The 20,603-nt window shown below is 38.0% G+C and overlaps 1 protein-coding gene and 1 pseudogene across 10 annotated transcripts in view; both read right to left on the bottom strand.

Annotated features, from left to right (window-relative positions):
* DGKH (diacylglycerol kinase eta) overlaps positions 1-20,603 on the bottom strand; it is a 204,830-nt gene that overhangs the window by 34,940 nt on the left and 149,287 nt on the right. For 9 of the 10 annotated variants that reach the window (XM_032314572.1, XM_032314575.1, XM_032314568.1 and 6 more), the window contains 9 exons: positions 15,324-15,441; positions 14,230-14,340; positions 13,995-14,091; positions 11,216-11,323; positions 9,357-9,470; positions 8,975-9,109; positions 7,591-7,754; positions 3,695-3,800; positions 2,054-2,146 (listed from right to left, as the gene is read on the bottom strand). In XM_032314572.1, the coding sequence (XP_032170463.1) occupies positions 2,054-2,146; positions 3,695-3,800; positions 7,591-7,754; positions 8,975-9,109; positions 9,357-9,470; positions 11,216-11,323; positions 13,995-14,091; positions 14,230-14,340; positions 15,324-15,441 (1,046 nt within the window). The remainder of the gene's footprint in view (positions 1-2,053; positions 2,147-3,694; positions 3,801-7,590; positions 7,755-8,974; positions 9,110-9,356; positions 9,471-11,215; positions 11,324-13,994; positions 14,092-14,229; positions 14,341-15,323; positions 15,442-20,603) is intronic. The other variant, XM_032314573.1, reaches the window with a different exon arrangement.
* On the bottom strand, positions 9,725-9,844 carry LOC116574665 (annotated as a pseudogene).

The following is a 20,603-nucleotide window of genomic DNA, read 5'->3' as shown; positions in this document are numbered from 1 at the left end:
AAAAAGCACTTAGAAATTCAATAGTAAAGGTGAAATAAACACTGTTACGTATAGAACAGGAAGGGAGGTGACTGCCTTCTGGTCCTGGCTTTGTCACTAAGCCAGCAACCAAGGGAAGGCTGACCAATGGTAGGAGTCTTAGTTTCTTCCTTAACAAACAGTAGAGTGACTAGATTATTTCTATGGTCTATTCCAGCAAACCAATCCTTTCAAAAATTACTTTAAGATTGTCAAGCATCTACATATAGGTTCATGGAACTTTAAAATGAACGTTCAGTGAAATCGTCACTGTTATTTATTATGGTCGTTCTTTTTTTCTTCTCGGTTATTCAAGGTATTTACCATTTCTAGTAGTTAAGAAAAATATGGAGATTCTCCAGCTTGCCATGTAAAATTTACCACTTTCCTTTGAGTCTAAGATTATATATCTTATAAAATTGATAACATGGTATTGCATATTCATTCTAGAAGCAAAATAAAGTGTAAAGCTTAGTTGATCTCAGATATGATTGACACTGTGTTATGATGTCAATATGGTCAAAGGTTTTGAAAAAATTCACTCGTATTCATTTTAAACTAAACACTCATATTTGACAATGACAGAAGTAGATCAAAATGACTAAGAGTGTGCGTGTGGTCCTTCTATAAGAACATAATATAATTGGTAAATATTAATCAACTAACACTCAGTAGGTGCTTTCAGTGGAGAGAACTAAAATATAGAACAAGTTATGTTTCTAGTTGTTGTCAGATATGTAAAACATATCTTTTATATTTCAAATAAGACAAAATATACATGTCCTTCACCTAAAAAGGGGGATCAAAGTCACAGCTCACTGGATTTCACTGGACCAATTTTAGAAGAGCAACAAGAAGATTCTGGTTAATAACAGAAGTGCCAAGAATTGGCAAAATATTCCACTGGTTTTATCAAAAATATAACCAATGTGTCTTCCTGAAAGTTTTCTTTCTGGCCATAGCAGAGGCAGCCACGTCCTGCCCTGAGGAAGTTGTTCTTCAGCTTCCTCTGGAGATGGGTAAGAGCCAGGGATGTCATTCATCCCTGAAGCTTCTCTTTTCAGATGATGAAAGATGCTCCAAGGATGGTGCCCTTCTGGACTCCAATCGAACAGAAACTCCCAGCACAGTTACTTCGTTCACTAGACTGTGACACACCTCCCATTTTCCCACTATGCCAGATACTATGACTTTTACTACCACTTTAATTTAGGCGTCTATTTTCCAAAGCCAGAGAGAAAACTACAGTCAAGAGGAAAGTTGTAAGATCATCACGGACTAGTTCATCAGAATCGTGACAAGAAGAGGAAAATAGCTAAATGCATCATAAATCATCAGGCTTTCTACACAGTGACAGCAGCGCACGTGAAAAACCCACAGTTGAACGCTAGGTGGCGAGAGGACCCCATATTCTAGAACTTTTGAAACCAGTGAGAGAATAAAAGGCTGACAAGGCAGACTCTGGGCAAAGCAAACTGGACATCTGTGGACTTCTAGCACTTGAGGTCCACGGAACGTGGTCAGATTCAGACCTGCCCAAAGCTTCATTTCCAGCACCGATCTGAGTTAATCTAGAGATAAGGCTAGCTCTTGAGAATTTAGTTCTTGAAACATGAGTCTACAAAGTGTTGCCCTTTCAGTAAAGCTAAGCACTGCATCAATCATATTTCAAATGTTAATTTTGGGAACAAAGCCGATGATTTCCTCTACTTCTCTGCCACCAGGAAGTAATGAGCTCCAAAGGAATGCCTGCTGCACTGCAGAAGGTTCAAGTCTCTCAAAGCTGACTGGGGAGAACAGGACTGCATGACAACCTGATGGCATCTGTGAGAGGAGACTTCTACCCCCATTAGCCCAAATCATAACTCCCTGGGGTAGCCAGGCATTTTCTGGAAGGCAAAAGCCAGGTAAAAGGGAAGCCCCAAGGATGGAGGCCAGGAGGCTGCTCTGCATTAGAATCCGAGGAATGAATGTATGAACAAAGCCGAGGCCCACACACGGGTCACCATTGTGTTACCAGTCATCTCTTCCTTACCAAAGGGACCCTGCCCACTAGCAAAGATTCTGTTTCATTATAAAGTGCCTTCACATTGATGGCTATTTCCGTGGCAGTGTCTCTCGTAAGACTCTAGAAAAAAAAACAACACATCAAAGACAAGTAGTTCTGGATTAGGTTGGGATTCAATCATCAGCAAATACTTAACATTTCATTCTTCCCATAAATTCACATCACATATATTTTTACAACTCAACTCCAATACTATTATAACTGAACGATTTCACACTCGTATTTGTTCACAGGGTTATTTCTTCGAATCCTTACATCTCAGAACCAAAGTAGTGCTCTGACTGTGGTTACACACTTAGGCCCCTATCTCCCACACACAAACATGTGGATACTCGCAACCACATACACATGTCCCCACAAAACTGTTCAGTCAAAGAAAATGATGCCGTATCAGATAATGGGGTATTTTCAGATCACACTCAGTTCTATCCACTGACTTTCATTCTCAGAAGTTCCAGCCGGCGTGTTTTTTAGACTTTCACCTTGAGGACTAGCACTTATGAATTAATTTAGGTAACTTCCATTGAATAATTAAAAGAATAAGTGAAACCATATGATACTTGACTCTCCCTGCTTGACTTATTTCACTCAGCATAATCTCTTCCAGTCCCGTTCATGTTGCTACAAAAGTTGGGTATTCATCCTTTCTGATGGAGGCATAATACTCCATCATGTATATGGACCACATCTTCCTTATCCAATCGTCCGTTGAAGGGCTTCTTGGTTCTTTCCACAGTTTGGCGACCGTGGCCATTGCTGCTATGAACATTGGGGTACAGATGGCCCTTCTTTTCACTACATCTGTATCTTTTGGGTAACTACCCAGGAGTACAATTGCAGGGTCATAGGGAAGCTCTATTTTTAACTTCTTGAGGAATCCCACAACTGGAAGGGGAGGTGAACCATGAGAGACTATGGACCCTGAAAAACAATCTGAGGGTTTTGAAAGGGTGAGGGGTGGGAAGCTGGGGGAGCCAGGTGGTGGGTATTAAGGAGGGCACGGATTGCATAGAGCACTGGGTGTATAACGTTATCACCAGGTTTCTCTAAGCCACAGCCTTGTACCATGTATCACACTTCAAAAGAATTGTATTCTTTCCTTTTTTATTTTTAACACCAACCTTAAAAAAATTATAGAAGTTACAAAATTGCAGCATCTACATTAAGAAGTTTACCTACTTTACCAGTTTCATAGAACAAAATGAAGTGGGAATAACTTCTGTACACAGCCTCGACAATGAATGAGCACCTCTAATAAAACACGTGGTATATGGTTTGCCCTACATCCAGGTACAGGGGAGAAGGTGACAGAAAGAACAAGGAGGGATGGCGGCAGCTCGAAGGAGAAGGAGTGCAAGGAAGATGGCAAGGCATCACGTGATTGAAAGAGAAATGTGGAAACAAGGAAGAGACTTTAAAGGAATGGAATGGGAAAATGGCAGGAAAAGAAAAATAAAAACATGGCCACAAAGTTTTCACAAGCTTCTGGCAGACACTCCTATAGACTGTCCAGAGCTGTTTCAAAGGGCATGGCCCATGTTATCGCATCGAAATATACATGTAATACATAACAATCTGTGGAATGAGAATTTACCACGAGCGCCTCACCTCTGGGAAGCGTGGGTTGGCTTTATTTAGGGCGTGGGAGCATGCATTCACAGCATGGGCCAGCTCTTGTTCCAAGAGACAATGGATTGTGGCTGCGTCACAGATCCTGAAAGCAAAAATGAGGCAGGTGAACAAAAAAAAATGTGAGCATTGCTGATTTTCTGCAAGTGTAGAAATGGGAGAATGAGACAAGTTGTTAAAAAAAAAAATAGGGAATATTTTAAAATGGGTTCAGCTCAATTATGAAAAACAAAGCACAGGTTTATAAAATTCAGACCCTGCTGCAACAAAGAATGTAAAACCCAAAATCTTTATAGGAAAAGTTAGGCTTAGAATCACAGAGAAACACACTAAAGTACATTTTGGAAGAAAAAAATACAACAACACTTCATTTTAAAGTATCACTGGCAAGTGAGATGGGGCAGAGCAGAAACTTCACCTTTTTTTTTTTTTTTCATCTTTTATTCATTGCAACTTCAACCAGGAACAAATAAAACAAAGTAGGGGAAGAACATGGCCATATTTATCATCTGTACGCTAGGTGCTTTACATACATTATCTAATTTAATATTCACAACTTAAAAGGTAGCTGTGATTAATTTTCTCCACTTTATAGATGAAGATCTTGAGGGATTCGGTAAATATGCAAAGCTAAGAAGTCATGGAGCCAGGATTTGAATCTATGTCTATCACAGTTCCAAAGTCTGTTGTACCGAACAGACAGGATCCTGGAGGACACTAAGGCCAAAGAAGAAAAAAGGAGGACAAGTTCCACCAATTGCTGGAAAATGATGGAAAGTTGGAGGATGAGCAAGAAGGCAAAACTATGCAAATCCTTTTTGCTTCTAACATCTATAAGGAGAATGATCTTTGCACTAGAAAGAGTAAAACAAGAAAAGAGACTAGGTCTGTATTGTTGAATCAACAGGAAAGTACGAGAGTGCTTAATTCCTCAAGATCATACAAATGGTATCCGAGCCACAAAGACATTTGCAAATGTCATCTCAAATATTTCTACTGATAACCTTGAGAAATCATAAAGAATGTGTTACTTATCAGAAGAATGCAGGTGGGTAAATGTTATTCTAATTTTCAAAAAAAGGAAAAGAAATAAATCAATTTCAGAACAACATTTCCAATTGCCCACTAAAATTTCCTCCCAGGTCTCTCTCTCTTTTTTTCTTTAAGATTTATTCATTTATTTGAGAGAAAGAGAGAACATGTGTTCATGAGTCAGGGGAGGGGATGGTGCAGAGGTAGACTCCTGCTGAGTGCAGAGCCTAACGTGAGCCTCTTTTTCATAACCCTGATGTCATAACGTGAACAGAAACCAAGAGTCGGATGCTTAATTGACTGAGCCACCCAGGTGTCCCTCCTCCTAAATATTTCTAATGTAGGTTAAATTCTGGAAGTTCAACATGGACCCTTTCATTTTCCCTCTCAACTCTACTTTCCCTCCTGAATCCTATGGTTCCATCAAAGGTTCCACAGTCCATCCATCCATTCACTAGAACCTGAGGGTCATCCTGTCTCCTAATTCAGGCCATTCAACAATTTTAGATCATAATCAATCTTAAGTCTCTCTTCTTTCCATCTCTACTACCTCAGTCCATCATTTCCTATCAGGACCATTCTAAGAGCATTTACCCTGCCCTTGCTTTGTTATCTTGCAAACAATGCTACACATTGCTTCCAGAAACATCTGGATAAGACCTGGCCCCTCCTCCCTTCTCCAACCACATTTCCTACTCTCTCACATATACCATACCATCCCCAGGTCCCCGAGATTTCCTAAAAGTACTCCATTCACACTCCTCTGGACCTCTGCCCAAGCTTGTTCCCATGTTGAGAATGTTCCTTCTCTTACTCTCCCATCAGGGCTTGGCTAAGATCACTTTTTTCAGGCAGCCCTCCTTTGCATTCTTGGCCTCCTGTGTGTATCCACAGCGCCCTACTGAGCCCTGTGATGGCACTCTAGCCACACTTTCTCTCTTAACATCCTGTCCACAAATTAAGAAGAGGACTACAACCCAGCCATTTTGGTGCCCCCCACTGCTGAATATGGTGGTTGGCATGCAGAAGAGATTCAAAATTATTTGTTGAATACTGAATGAATAAGTTCTGAAAGTAGATGAGTAAGCCTGATTTTCATCTCTTGCAAATTAAAAACAACAACACCACCACATATGGGGAACCAAATTAGGTTGACCAAAAGCAGGTCTGGCCAACCTTCACTTCCCTTTTCTTGATAAGGTTATTTGGTTAGGTGACAGGAAGTTAATTTAGGAAGTATATTTGATTTCAAGGGAGATAATACAGATAGTATATTTTGATTTCAAGAAAATGCTGTAGTTCTATTTTTAATTTTTTGAAAAATCTTCCATGCTATTCTCCATAGGTTATTAGTTATATTGATTATGGTAATTGTTTTATAATGTATACATATATCATATTATCATTTGTAGACCTTATATACATATATATGTGATTTTGTCAATTATTCTTCAATAAAGCTGGAAAAGCAAAAAAAACAAAAACAACAAAAAAAAACAAAAACAAAAAACCCCAAAACCCTGCAAATTGGGAGTCCACAGAAGTTGTTTATATTACCCTAAAACGGATCTCTCTGTGATGAAAGGCTGAGATGTACAATAATGCAGTTTTGTGCATTTAACTAACTAAATACTCATATTCTCTTACCTTGCTTCTAAGCCACTCAGTATCTTGAGTTATCATACTTTATTCTAATTCTTAATGTTGGGGTCTCTAGCAGTAGGAAGTTCAAATCTTTTCTCTCATATCTCTAACATCTAAGACATTTTAGGTTTCCAACAAATATTTATGTATTTATTTAAGATTTTATTTATTTATTTGAGAGAGAATGTGAGAGAGAGCATGAAGGGGGGACGGACAGAGGGAGAAGCAGACTCCCCACTCAGCAGGGAGCCCGATGCGGGACTGGATCCTGGGACTCCAGGATCATGACCTGAGCTGAAGACAGTCCCTTAACCAACTCAGCCACCCAGGTGCCCTCCAACAAATATTTAAAGAGCTTTGTTTTCCTTCTTTTCTTTTTCAACATCTTTATCAGTGACCAGATGAAAGTGGAAAGAATATAATAACTACCATTCACAGAACACTATATATGCCAGTTGTGATGTGCTATTAAGTTCTTTATGTGGTGGGTCTCATTTAGCTTTCACAATGACCTACAGAGTACCTCTTACTATCTCCATTTGGTAGAGAAGATGTAGGTGAAGAAGGGATAAGAAACTTGTCCATGGTTGGCCTCCCTTCCCCCAACAAAGTTGACTCCTGGGTCATCGTGATTTTTATCTGTTTCACGCTCCTGGAACTTGTGTTTTCATCTCTTCCCTTTCTGTCTACTAGAATGAACTCCTATGTGGTCGGTCTCCCAATCTCTAGATATGTCTTTGGAAACTGGTTCTCAGACTTTTCCCACCTAAATTTCCTTGGGAGCAGGGCTTAATATTTATATTTCCTTCTACATTCCAGAAGCATTTAATTAGTAATTATAAGGTAAGGTAACATACACATAAGTAATAGAGCACAAAGACCGTGTAAAACTGGGAAAATAAACAGTAACAGAAAAGAGCACCGTGTGGCAGGGTAAGTTAGCCAAGCTCTCCACCAGGTTTCAGGAAGTCCAAAGTCTGTTCTGCAGAGAACACAGGAGTGTGTGTGTGTGTGTGTGTGTGTGTGTATGTGTGTTGGAGAGGGTTTAATTGAGGCATAAATGAGGCAACAAATGAGGTAGGAGAGTAAATGTATCTCGTTTAGATAGTCCCAACGATGGACATTACTGATCAAAACTAAAAAACAAACCTGGTCAAGACCAGAGTTGTTCTCGCCTGCAGCAAGCAGAACCACCCTACCTAGTAATGAGCTCTTCTGCGGCCTGGGAGCAGAGCTGCATCTGGGACACTTCTTCTGTTGCCAAGTCAACAGCATGCTGGATGTACAAATGGGTTCGAAGAACTGGTTTACCGGAATCACACTTCTGTTTATCCTCCCAAGATTTCAGCGTGCTTTCAAACGCCTATTTAACAACAATGTTGCAAGGAACTGTTAGTTTGGAACTCCGAGACCCATACATAAGAGGGTATTTAAATGTTACAAGAAATGACTGCTTTTTTCCCCCCCTAATCTGAAGCTTCATTAAAGAAATCTTAAGATACAGGAAAGCTATTTTTAAAGTTTTCCAGTGTTATCATAACAAATAAGTAATGTAATCAGTGATGAGGAGGGTATCACTGAAAAGTTTTTTAAAAGACAGCTTCAATTTAGGCTTCAATCTGTACTTGAAAGGCATAATAGACAAGATCAAGATGGATAGTGGCAGTCTTTGATCTTAATTAAAACATATACTGGAAAAGGCAAAACTATGGAGACAGGTGTTGAGGTAAGAGAGGGAGTGATGGCTAGGTGGGACAGAAGGAATTTTGAGGGTAGTGAAACTAGCCTGTAGCATACTATCATGGTGGCTATGTGATTATATATTTCTTAAAAACTATAACATGTACAACATGAAGAGTAACCTATGACATTAATTAATCAATAATTATCAATACTGGCTCATCAACTATAATAAATATACCACACTAATATAAGATGTTAATAATAAGGGATTGGATATTAGTAAGGTAAGGAGATATGTGGGAATAGAATTAGAATTCTCTGTATTTTCTGGTCAATTTCTCTGTAAACCTAAAAAATAATAAAAATATAGACTATTAACTTTTTTTTTTTTAAGAGAGAGAGAGTGCACACATGTGCACATATGAGCCAGGTTGGGGAAAGCGGGGAAAGGAGAGAGAATCCCAAGCAGGCTCCATGCTCAGTGTGGATCCCTATGTGGGCCTCAATCTCACAATCCTGAGATCATGACATGAGCAGAAACTGAGAGCTGGTTACTTAACCGTCTGAGCCACCCAGGTGTCCCTAGTCTATTAAATTTTTAAAAAACTAAATACTTGTTCATATTTAAAACCACAATGACCTAAACGTTAGATTTGCGAGGCAATTTAAGTATTTTTCCTTGGTTTCTATTTTCCATAACAACTGAATTTTTTTTAGTAAGCTCCATACCCAGTGTGGAGTCCAATGCAGGCTTAAACTTACAACCCTGAGATCAAGACTTGAGCTGAGATCAAGAGTCAGACACTTAACCGACCAAGCCACCCAGGTGCCCCCACAGTTTAGTATTTTTAAGAGGCTTGATAAAAATCTAGAAGAATATGTGTATATGTTTTTACATACCCTGTCCCTTGTTAGCATCTGAGCTCTGTTTTTGTGCACAATTTTGATAATTCCTGGAGGCTGAACCCATGCTTCACCATCCACCTGCACTGGGACTCCCTCATCGCCAAATATAGTGATTTTTACCGTTCGGCACTGAAATAAAATGATCCATTTTAGAAAAAAAATCATCCTGAGAAACTTGACAATCTGCATTCAAGCCTGACGTTTAGTCCATTTCAGTGGAATGGAATGCATATTTTTCCAATTATCATGACATAGTAACAACTGACATGACAAGAAAGTTAACATTTTATAGAAGAATAGACAGTGCAGGAGTCCTTTGGAATAGCTTCCCCAGTCCTCTGATCTGCAAAGTTAGGTTTGATCAGAGAAAACAAACCTGGGCTATTCGATGATGCTGCAGTTTAATGACCCTTGAAACTGCCATTTGCATGCTATCAAATATTGCAACGACTTCCAGGATCTTGTCATCAAATGATGGTGCAGCAAATATCTGAAAGGAAACACTGCATTACATTTCCCCTGATGAGGTTAAGGTTTACATGAAGTGGCATATCAGCAATGTAAACTCTGTAATATACATATTAAAACAAAAATTTAGGAAAATAGTAAGCAGAAAAGTAAGAAAACATTACCAGGAAATGATAATCCAAGGACAAAATAATCCACCTTTGCATAAAAATGTATTAAATATCTGTTCACACATAACTCAGATGTCTTGATAAAATGGTGCATGTGATTTTAGGAATCCTAAAATACCCAGTTCCCTTGGTATGTTCTCCCACCCAAGTACTAACCAGGCCCGACCCTGCTTAGCTTCCGAGATCAGACGAGATCGGGCGCATTCAGGGTGGTATGGCCGTAGACCCTTGGTATGTTCTAAGGCAAGTCTTTCAATGTGTTACAAGCAATAGGTATGTAAAATGTGCTTAATATCTTAATACAACAACTTTTTAAGGCATTTGAGAAGACGGCAACAGATACCTCAGAGAATAAAAACCATGCAGGCTTACTCCGTCTTGATGTTAAATGCATTTTTCACAAAATTAATTGAATCAAACAAATTAAATTCCAGCTGTATCACTTTGTTCCTTTTATTCTCTCTTTGACTATAATGATAAACATTTATGCCTCTGAAAAAAATTGTTCAGTATCAAGTAATATTCCAATTAAAATTTTCATTGAAAATATCAGGACATGAATTTGCAAACATTGATGATTTCTTATCATCTCTGTAAGCAGAGTGCATGGTTTAAAATCCCGTCTCTGCTACTTCCTGTGTGAACTTAGTGTCAGTTTCTTCACTGGTAAAATTTAGATTAAAATTGTGGTTGTTAGTAAAAAATGTGAAGTTCTGAGAACACTATCTGATTACCTAGTAGGTGCTGTTAGCTTTATTTATCTTTATCTCACTGATTTCTTCCCTTTAAAATATTTAAGAGTAGTTACAGGCTGAGAAAAAAATTAGCTGCTAACTAAGTTTTATAGTTCTGTAAGATTGAAATACATTCACATAATGAAAATCACAAATATATTCCAATTTATGTTATACTCTAAACTCTGTCTGCTCATTCAAGGACTCTGAAAAAATGGGCCAGTGGGAGCTCTTGCATTATAAGCCTGAAATAAATGGGGCTATCTTTCCTTACATGTGATTCTTCAAAGACTGTGATAATCCTTTTTTTATTGTTATGTAGGTCTTAACAATTGTTCCTTCTCTTTCATTTTATTATTTTTAAAACATTTATTACATTTGCTAGGTTGTGTTTTTCCTTTTTTCGACTTTCCTGTCAAAACACAGCACTAAATTTCAAAGGCCAAATGAGCCCTCTTAACATTTCTAAAGATAAAAATAATAGTAACAGACACAAACTTAGAAAGTTAAAAAGTACAGAAGGTATTTTGGTAAGCAGAATAATATCAATTCTCCTTCCCACTCCCAAAATGTCCATGTCCTAATCTGCTAAGGTTATGAATGTTACTTTACGTGACAAAACAGACTTTGCCGAGGTCATTACAGGAGGGACCTTGAGAAGGAGAGATTATCCTAGATGACATACTGGGCCCAATGTAACCACAAAAGACACTGAAAGTGGAAGAGATGGGCAGGTGGGGATATCAGAATGATGCAATGGGAGATTCAGGCTTCCTTTGTGGGCCTTGGAGATGGAGGAAGGGGCCATGGGCCAAGGAATGTGGGCAGTCTCTAGCATCTGGAAGGTAAAAGAAAATACTTACATCATCCTCTTTAGTTCCACCCCAAAAGTTAGTGCCTCCTGCATAGCTGGGAATGTTCAACACTGCTATTCCTTGCAGACTGGGGAGAGGAATATACTGCCCATCACACTGTAAGGTAAAAATCTTAGAGGTTAGATAAAGAGAGCAAAACTGCTAGCTGGGAAGCCACTCGAACACCCAAGACAAAGGATGACAGTGGGAAGTGTATTGGCAATGTTTGCTTTTCCTGCAAATATATTCCTACACATTACCTTTCTCTTGTTTTTCTAATTTAAAAAATCTGAAGCATATACATTCCTATGGCAGAAGTCATTACAGAAAACCGACTTAAGATAACATTTTACCTCTTCTTTCTGTCAAAATCAGGCCGTACTTTTCTGGAGTTTTTTTCAGATCACTTACAATATTCTCACTTGCATCATGGTCACCTTTGTGCTCATGTCAAGTCCTTTTGCAAGCAGGTTCAGGGAGGGCTTCTGGGTCCTAACCACCTCATCTAGCTGGTCTCTCAACTCCTGGAACTGCACTCCTGCTCTGTAACTAACTGTTGGCTGGCCAAACTCAAAGCTGGGTTTCTCAGGTAGTCAGTACCAAAACTAAGAAAAGAAAAACCATGAATGACCCAGCAATTGCACTACTGGGTATTTACCCTAAAGATACAAATGTAGTGATCCAAAGGGGCACGTGCACCCGAATGTTTATAGCAGCAATGTCCACAATAGACAAACTATAGAAAGAATCTAGATATCCACCAACAGATGAATGGATAAAGAAGATGTGGTATATATATACAAAATGGAATACTACGCAGCCATCAAAAGAAATGAAATCTTGCCATTTGCGACAACGTGGATGGAACTAGAGGGTATCATGCTTAGCGAAGTAAGTCAAGTGGAGAAAGACAACTATCATATGATCTCCCTGATATGAGGAAGTGGAGATGCAACATAGGGGGTTAACGGGGTAGGAGAAGGATAAATGAAACAAGATGGGTTTGGGAGGGAGACAAACCATAAGTGACTCTTAAGATCTCACAAAACAAACTGAGGATTGCTCGGGGGAGGGGGGTTGGGAGAAGGGGGTGGGGTTATGGACATTGGGGAGGGTATGTGCTATGGTGAGTGCTGTGAAGTGTATAAATCTGGCGATTCACAGACCTGTACTCCTGGGGATAAAAATATATGTTTATAAAAAATTAAAAATTAAAAAAAAAAAAGAAAAACCATGAATGTCGGGAAATATCTTATACTCCGTGTCTTCTCATTAATCAACTTCAGTGAAAATAAAAATTACCAATTAGATAGGGAAAAAAATGTCCTCTGGCTGGTGAGTAATTATACATGACAGGTAAGCAAATTCTTCCTGAGTAGGAGGTTTACTCCTTCATTTTAAAAGAGGAGAGCTTGCAGAGGTCATACATACAACAGATGCTATAGTTTCATTAATTCTTACAATAAAAAGTAATTAACATAACTTTATAAAACTTGCATTTTAATGCCTGATCTAAACTGTAGAACAAATGAAAATCCAATTTTCAACCATTTTAGATAACAGAATATTTTACACTTGATTATATTCCCTCGTGCATTTTTTATATTTTCTTTTTTTTTTTTTTTTCATGAAAATACATTCGAAGGTCTATACTCTATCCTAGCACCTAGGGCCATTCCTGGCACACAGCTAAGGCTCACTGTGTATTTATTAAAATGAACAAACATTAAATATTGAGTAGATTAATAAACTTTTTCTGAATCTGTATCTTTGTGTGCTTTAGAACAAGCAGTTTAAAACATATAACTAACTTAAAGGAAATGGATGATATGCCAGTAACATCCATCTTAATTTCTCAGCGAGGATAAACCAAACCAGCTGATGATGTTGCATGTGCTCCAGAGTGGAAGGCATAATGAGTTTATCTTTACTTGGACGTTTAGTTGATAATGAATGAGCTAGGCAATTCTGTAGTCTAGGTAACACCTAAAATAATAACGCTCTGTTTAATTTAATGAGCTGTAGACTTAAAATTTGCACACTTTTCTGTACATAGGATTTTCCTTAAATTAAAGATATCTGGTCATAAAAAGATACAAGATAGGAAAGACATGTGTCAGGCGAATGTGATAACGACTACACTACGGAAACTAGGAAAGACATGTGTATCAGCATCAACTGTGAATACGGGACCAAGAGGGAAAGAAAATAAAATTCACAGAAATTAGACTTTTCAGAGCCATGCCCCCAATCTTGTTTCTCCTATTCGTGAAGGAGATTTAAAAACTTTTGCCATCCTTAATTTCCTCCTTACGTTAGTAAAAACTACTAAAAAATTTAAATGCTCCAAATCTCTTTTTATTTTACTATTGTAAGAATTGGAACAAACACACAGTTCAATCAAAAGAGTCTATATGCTATGAATGTTTTTCTCAGGGATTTGTGAAATGTCAGGCATTATAGAATTGGGTCCAAATTTGTAAACGTAAATGAGAAAATCTGTGAAAATTCGTTAGAAATGCTGTCCTCTAAATGTTCTCTCCTAGCTCCACCTTCTCAGGGAGCACCACGATGCTACAGAACCATCCACATTTCAGGAGCTAATGATAATGATAACTCATACGTCATCCACAGCCAGCGTCTCCACCTCCTTTAGTATAAAGTCGATAATCACCTCCAATGGGTGTTTAAATACTGGAAGAGTCACTGAGACCAAATCAGCTCCTCAAATGTCATTATTTTTCTAAGTAAGATAATCTGAACTATCTTTACTTCAAGATGAACCTACCTCAAGTTGAACCCTCTGTTCTAAATTCTTGTATGATCTCTGTAACAACTCCCGGGTTCCAAGGACTCCATACCACATCAAGTTTTTAGTTCGGCTCCTGAAATAAATATTGGCAGACAATTCAATGGCTATTACTGATTTACTCTTTAAAGGCAGAGCAAGCAAAATAGCTAATAAATGAAATTAAAGTGGAATTACCTCCATGTAATAACATTATTACTATTACCAAAATTACCTGCATTTTTCAGGGTGCTCCTCTCTCTTATTATTAAATTCTAATGAAATTTTTGCATCTAATCCAATCCCAAAGTAATTGTTCATGACACATTTTTCTGAATATCCATCTCTGTGATAATAAGGAAAAGTACATAAAAGTCAACTTCAGATTCATTACAACAATTACAATTTGCACACAAAATAGCACTTAAAAGCATTTAAGCTTCCATGCCTTATAGATGAGACTAAAACTTAGCAGGAATTATTTCCTATTCGTATGCCATGTGTACAAGCCCAGTACATATATGTCATTTCTCGTACATATGATATAAAGGGATAGTAAGCAAGGCAAAGCAGAGACAGAGTCATGGTAATGCTTTTCTATTAATTGTAATAAAACCTTCGTTCTGCTTCCTTTGTAAGCCCCTCACCAAACATATAAATGGGAGGGCCTTGCAGTCAGGTGCAAGGAAATTTCTCTCCACTTGTACTCTTATCAATGGACAAATATTCACTGAGTGGTAAAATGACCAGGTCCAGTCCACTCTTCAGGCTTCTTTGGAAAGTACAAAGATGTTTACTGTCTTTGAAGACTGTCATTAGAGAAATGAGATATAACAAAAGTATAATTAAATACAGAAGTAAAAGTTCATATTGAACTTCCAAAAAAAATGGTAGTTTTAAGAAGGGAAGAGATCCATGTGGACCAAGAAGCTTCTTGAAGTAAATAAAAATACAAGCTGGTTGGGGAAAGATGAGCGATTTGGCAAGACCAAGAAGAAAGGAGGAAAAAGGAATAGCAAAAATATGGTTATGAAGGTGCCGATGAATATGCTATTCTAGGGAAAAGTGAATATAGCTGTGTCTCATTTTGCCATAGTGTTGTTATCCGAGACCAGGGGCTGGGCAGGACCTACCTCCGGAACAGATCATGAAAACCACTGTGTTTCCAATGCATCGATGTACTCATCATTATATCAACTTTTGGAATTTTCTGATGACCCTTTTCGTATGGGGAGCCAAACTTCTTGTAATGCACTGACAATGTTACCATTAGTATAAAGCAGAAACAAGAAAAGCCAAAACAAGATATTTACAAAACTATTTTCTTACACTGAATCTGGATCAGGGTCGATAAATGGCGTTGCACCGAAAGGATCAATATTTGCTAGTAACATTTTGTTGATTATAGAACTCCCAGCAATGGAGGCAGCTAGTCCTGCTCTTAAACCTGGCCAGAAAAATAAATACATACAGGATCACATGTTAAGAAAAAGACAGAGAAAGAGCCAATGCATTGTTTTCAGGCCTGGTCTCAGGCACCTTGCCCCCAAAGCATGGTTTTTCAGTGTCTGCTCTTCTCATTAGCCAAAAGTAAGAACTATGACACTGGTAATTTAAGATTTTTGAGCCTTCTTAGGATCTATATGTTGTCATAAAAATGCAGCAGATGAAGACCCAAATAAGAGTCTCTTGTAACAGCTTCTCATTTACCATTCTAGTGATTCTAGAACTTCAACAAATAAATATTACTTCCTTTGTTATAGCAAATGAAGTGGTAGTCTATAAGGAATTTACAATAAAAAGTGAATTACCAAGAATGTCACAGAGTTACCATGTCCATACTCTCAAAGCATAGATAATAATAGTTTCAATTAAAAATATTAACAGAGGGGTGCCTGCGTGGGTCAGTCGGTTAAGCATCTGCCTTCGGCTCAGGTCATGATCTCAGGGTTCTGGGTTCAAGCCCTGCACTGGGCTCCCTGCTCAGTGGGGAGTCTGCTTGTCCTTTTCCCTCTCTCTCTGCCCCTACCCACTCCTTACCCCATTCTTTCTCTGTCTCTCTTTCCAATAAATAAAATCATTGGAAAAAAAATTAACTGACATACACAAAACTCTGTTGGTGTCAAGAGTAAATCCAAAATTTTAAACACAGATATTTATGAGTTTTAGAAAAACACAGTGTTTGAACATAAAAAATGGAGCATTTATCTTACCTCTAAATATGTAAAACTTCAAGCTTAATTCAACAACTAGTTAGTTTTCTACTGAGTAGTTACAATGTTCAAAGCTATCATCTACCCAACTAATTACTGACTCTAGAAGCATTAAACTCTGAGAAAGAAGATAGAGTAATATGGGTCTAAGTGAACAATAAAAAGGAAAGAAGAATGAGGAAAAATATGTAATTGAGTAACAATTGGAAAGTAGGAAAAAAGTCCTTGAGCAAACACTGCTTTCCTCAACTGTGTGCTCTTTTAGAAGATTATTATTTATTTTAGCCTCAAAGTTTAGCTGATTATCAAATAATCAAGATGAATTTTACTTCATAGCTTAATTTCATAGTCTTGAATGGGTTATAGCATATTTAGTCATGCCAGTTTCTTTTAACTCTAAATAAGTGAATAAATGAAAAAAAAATGTTCTGGTAAGGAAAAAAAGAACAGTTTGGAGATGTGAAGAACCAGACTCCAGCTGCCCTAAAGAAAAGTATAATATATTTTTTTTAAGCTTTTATTTTTCATTTATTTTAGAAGGAGAGGGAGCAAGAACAAGCACAGGGGATGGGGGAAGGGGTAGAGGCAGAGGGACTTTCTGTCCTAAGTGCGGAGCCCGTCGCAGGGCTCCATCCCACGACCCTGAGGTCATGCCCTGAGCCAAACCAAGAGTGGGAGACCTACTGACTTCACTGCCCAGGCACCCCCAACAGTATAATATTTTAAGGTTAGCCATATTCACAGCTTTAGCCCAGAAAGTCATCCCATGGTTCCAGATTTAAATAGATATAACCTCTAGACATGGAGGCCTTTCCAGAACCAAACATGTTCCTTATCTTTCTTATCTTTCTTTCCTTATCTTTTTAATTTTAATATTTCATTGAGATATTATATACATACCATAAAATTCACCCTCTAAGTAAGTGTATAATTCAGCTGTTTGTATATATATACAAAGTTGTGCAATGATCAGTATGATCTTAGAATATATTTTTTAAGATTTTATTTATTTATTTGACAGAGAAAGAGTGAACGTGCACAAGTGGTGGGGAGAGGCAGAGGAAGAAGGAAAAGCAGACCCCTCACTGAGCTGGGAGCCCGATGGGGAACTTGATCCCAGGACTCTGGGATCATGACCTGAGCCAAAGGCAGACACTTAACTGAGTAAGCCACACAGGTGTCCCTAGAACATTTTTTTATTATTCTCAAAACAAACTCCATATCTGTTGGTAGTCATTTTTCCTTTCCACCCATTCCCATATCCCCAGAGCCTGGAAACCACCAACCTACTTTCTTTCCCTATGAATTTGACTGTTGTGGACATCTCATATAAACGTAATCACGTAATGTGTGGCTTTTTATGTCAAGCCTCTCTCTTAGCATAACATGCTAGGAGGCAATCATGCGGCATTTATCAGTGCTTTGCTCTTTTTTAAAGGCGGAATAATAGTCCACTGTCTGCATATTGCACATTTTGTTTCTCCATCAACTGACAATTACTTGGGTTGTCTTCTATGTGGCTATGATGAGTAATGTTGCTATAAACATTACGTGCAAGTTTTTGTGTAGACATGTATATTAATTCTCATAGGTCTATAACTAGGAATTTGCTGGATTATATGTTAACTCTGTGTTTAATTCTTTGAGGAACTGCCAAACTGACTTTCCAAATTTCCTATTTCAACCAGCAATGTATGAAAGTTCCAATTTTTCCATGTCCTTGCCAATATTTGCTATTATCTCTCCTTTTTGATCATAGCCATCCCAGTAAGGTAAAGTGGTATCTCAGTGTGGTTTTGATTTGCATTACCCTGATGACTAATAATGGTGAGCATCTTTTCATGTGCATATTGGCCATCTGTGTATCTCTCTTGGAAAGTGTCTACTCAGATCCTTTGCCCCTTTTTAAATTGGGGTATTTGTCTTTTCATTGTTGAGTCTTAAGAGTTCTTTTTATATCTTGAATACTCGACCCTTATCAGGTATGCCATTTACAACTGTTTTCTCTTATCCTATGGATTGTCTCTCCTTCCTTTCCCCCCTCCCTCTCTCCTTTCCTTCCTTCCTTCCTTCCTTCCTTCTTTCATCCATTCATTTGTTCTTTTTGACTTATGAGAGAAACTAGTTTTTGTTTTTTCGTTGTTTTTATTTGTTTTTAGAGACAGAGAGTGCAGTAGGGAGGGGTAGACAGAGAGGGAGAGAAGAGAGAATCCATGTTGGGCATGGAGCCCAATGCAGGGCTCAATCTCACAACGCTGAGATCATGACTCAAGCTAAAATCAAGCCTCAGACACTTAACTGACTGAGCCACCTAGGAATTCCGAGAGAACAAAGTTTCATGGGAAGCCACAACAACCCAGAATTTGCAAAAACTAAAAGTAAACACACTATTTTGATGATGGCAGGTTATCAGTTGATCAGACCAACTACTCCTCCTTACTATTAGGGCAAGTAGGAAAGCTGACCAAAATGTAAAATGAATTCATTTGAAGGTCATTAAGAGGTAGACCAATGATGAGAGCTTACCAGTTAACCATTAGAAAAGAAAAATGAGTTAGGTGAGCCCAGGACTTAGGGATAGATTTCTTTCTTTCCTTTCCTTTTATTTTTTTTGTTTTTCTTTTTGTTTTTGTTTGTTTTGACTTTTTATTCTATTGCGAACACTTAAGAACACTTAACATGAGCTCTATCCTCTTAACAAATTTTTAAGTGTACAAGGCAGTATTGTAAGTACAATGTTGGACACGGCAGATCTCTAGAACTTATTCACCTTCCTTAACTAAAACTTTATTCATGCTGGCCTGTTTTTTGCAGGAAATTTTGTTATACGTTTAGTGGATCTTCCATTTCTGAATCAGTTTTGGTAGTCTGCATGTCTCCAGGAGTTGGTCCATTTCATTGAAGTTACCTAATTTGCTGGCATGTAATATTTGATAGTTTTCCCTGATAATCCTTCTTATTTCTGTAAGGCCATTAGTGACATCTCTCCTCTATCATTCCTGATTTCAATAATTTAAATCTTCTCTTTCATTTCCTTGGTCACTCTAGTAAAGCCTTGTCAATTTGTTAATCTGTTCACAGAATCAGCTTTTGGTTTCATTGATTTTCTGTATTGATTTCTATTCTCTATGTCATTTATTTCCACACCAATATGATTATTTCCTTCCTGCTAAATGCTTTGGGCATCTTGTTCTTCCTTTTCCAGTTGATTAAGGTACAGAGTTAGATTATGAGATCTGTCTACCTTTTTAATATATGCATTTACAGCTTTAAATTTCACTATAAGCACTTCCTTGGCTGCATCAAGTAAGTTCTGGTGTGTCGTATTTTTGTTTTCATTCACATCAAAGGATTTAAAGATTTCTCTCATGACTTTTTTTTTTCTTTGACCTACATAGTTCTACCTATTTGTACATTTCCAAACTTTCCTTCTGTTATGGATTTCTAAATTCATTCCACTGTGGTCAAAAATTGTCCTTTGATAATTTCAATCCTTTTAAATTTACTGAGAATTGTTTGATGGCCTAATTTATGATCCATACTGGAAAATGTTCCATGTGTATGAGACTGAGAATGAATATTCTGCTGTTGTTGGCTGGAGGGTTCTGTAGCTCTGCATGTTTCATATGTTTTTCAGGTCTTCTATTTCCCTGTTGATTTTTACCTAGTTGCTTCTATCAACTACTGAAAGTATGATAATGAAGTCTCCAACTATCATTACTGAATTGTGATTCACCTTTAAAAAGAACTTGTAGGACAGACTGCTTTTCAGGGTGTAACTTGGGTCCAATCAACTCCGGAATAAATCTGGAGAGTTTTCACTAAGTCAAACAACTGGTGTTTGAGGAGACATCAGAGACATCTCCTATTTTCCTCCTCCCTAGCTGCACATGTTGTTTGCTTTCCACTAGTACTAACCCAATCTCAAGGTCAATTCATCTCCTCGGAGCTGGAATGGATGTCTCAGATATTCCAAAAGGAAGCAGTGTTACTAGTCTAAAAATGACGGAACGTCTTGTGGCTCACAACAAAGAGGAAAGCTATGGAGATACCAAAGAGGTAGTAGAATATAAGATAAGATTTACCCTGGGTGCTTAGTAAATGCAGATTCCTGGCCTGTATTCTAGTATAACTCAATTAAAACTTCTCAGGGCAGTGCCCCAAAACATGTATTTTAGTATTTCCTTTCTTTCCTTCTTTTTTTTTTTTTTTTTAAGATTTTATTTATTTATTTGACAGACAGAGATCACAAGTAGGCAGAGAGGCAGGCAGAGAGAGAAAAAGGGAAGCAGGCCCCCTGCTGAGCAGAGAGCCCAATGCGGGATTCAATCCCAAGACCCTGAGATCATGACCTGAGCCGAAGGCAGCGGCCTAACCCAGTGAGCCACCCAGGCGC

The sequence above is a fragment of the Mustela erminea genome, chromosome 15 (assembly GCF_009829155.1).
Source record: "Mustela erminea isolate mMusErm1 chromosome 15, mMusErm1.Pri, whole genome shotgun sequence".
Lineage (NCBI taxonomy): Eukaryota > Metazoa > Chordata > Mammalia > Carnivora > Mustelidae > Mustela > Mustela erminea.
This window is presented reverse-complemented; position numbering and strand designations above follow the sequence as displayed.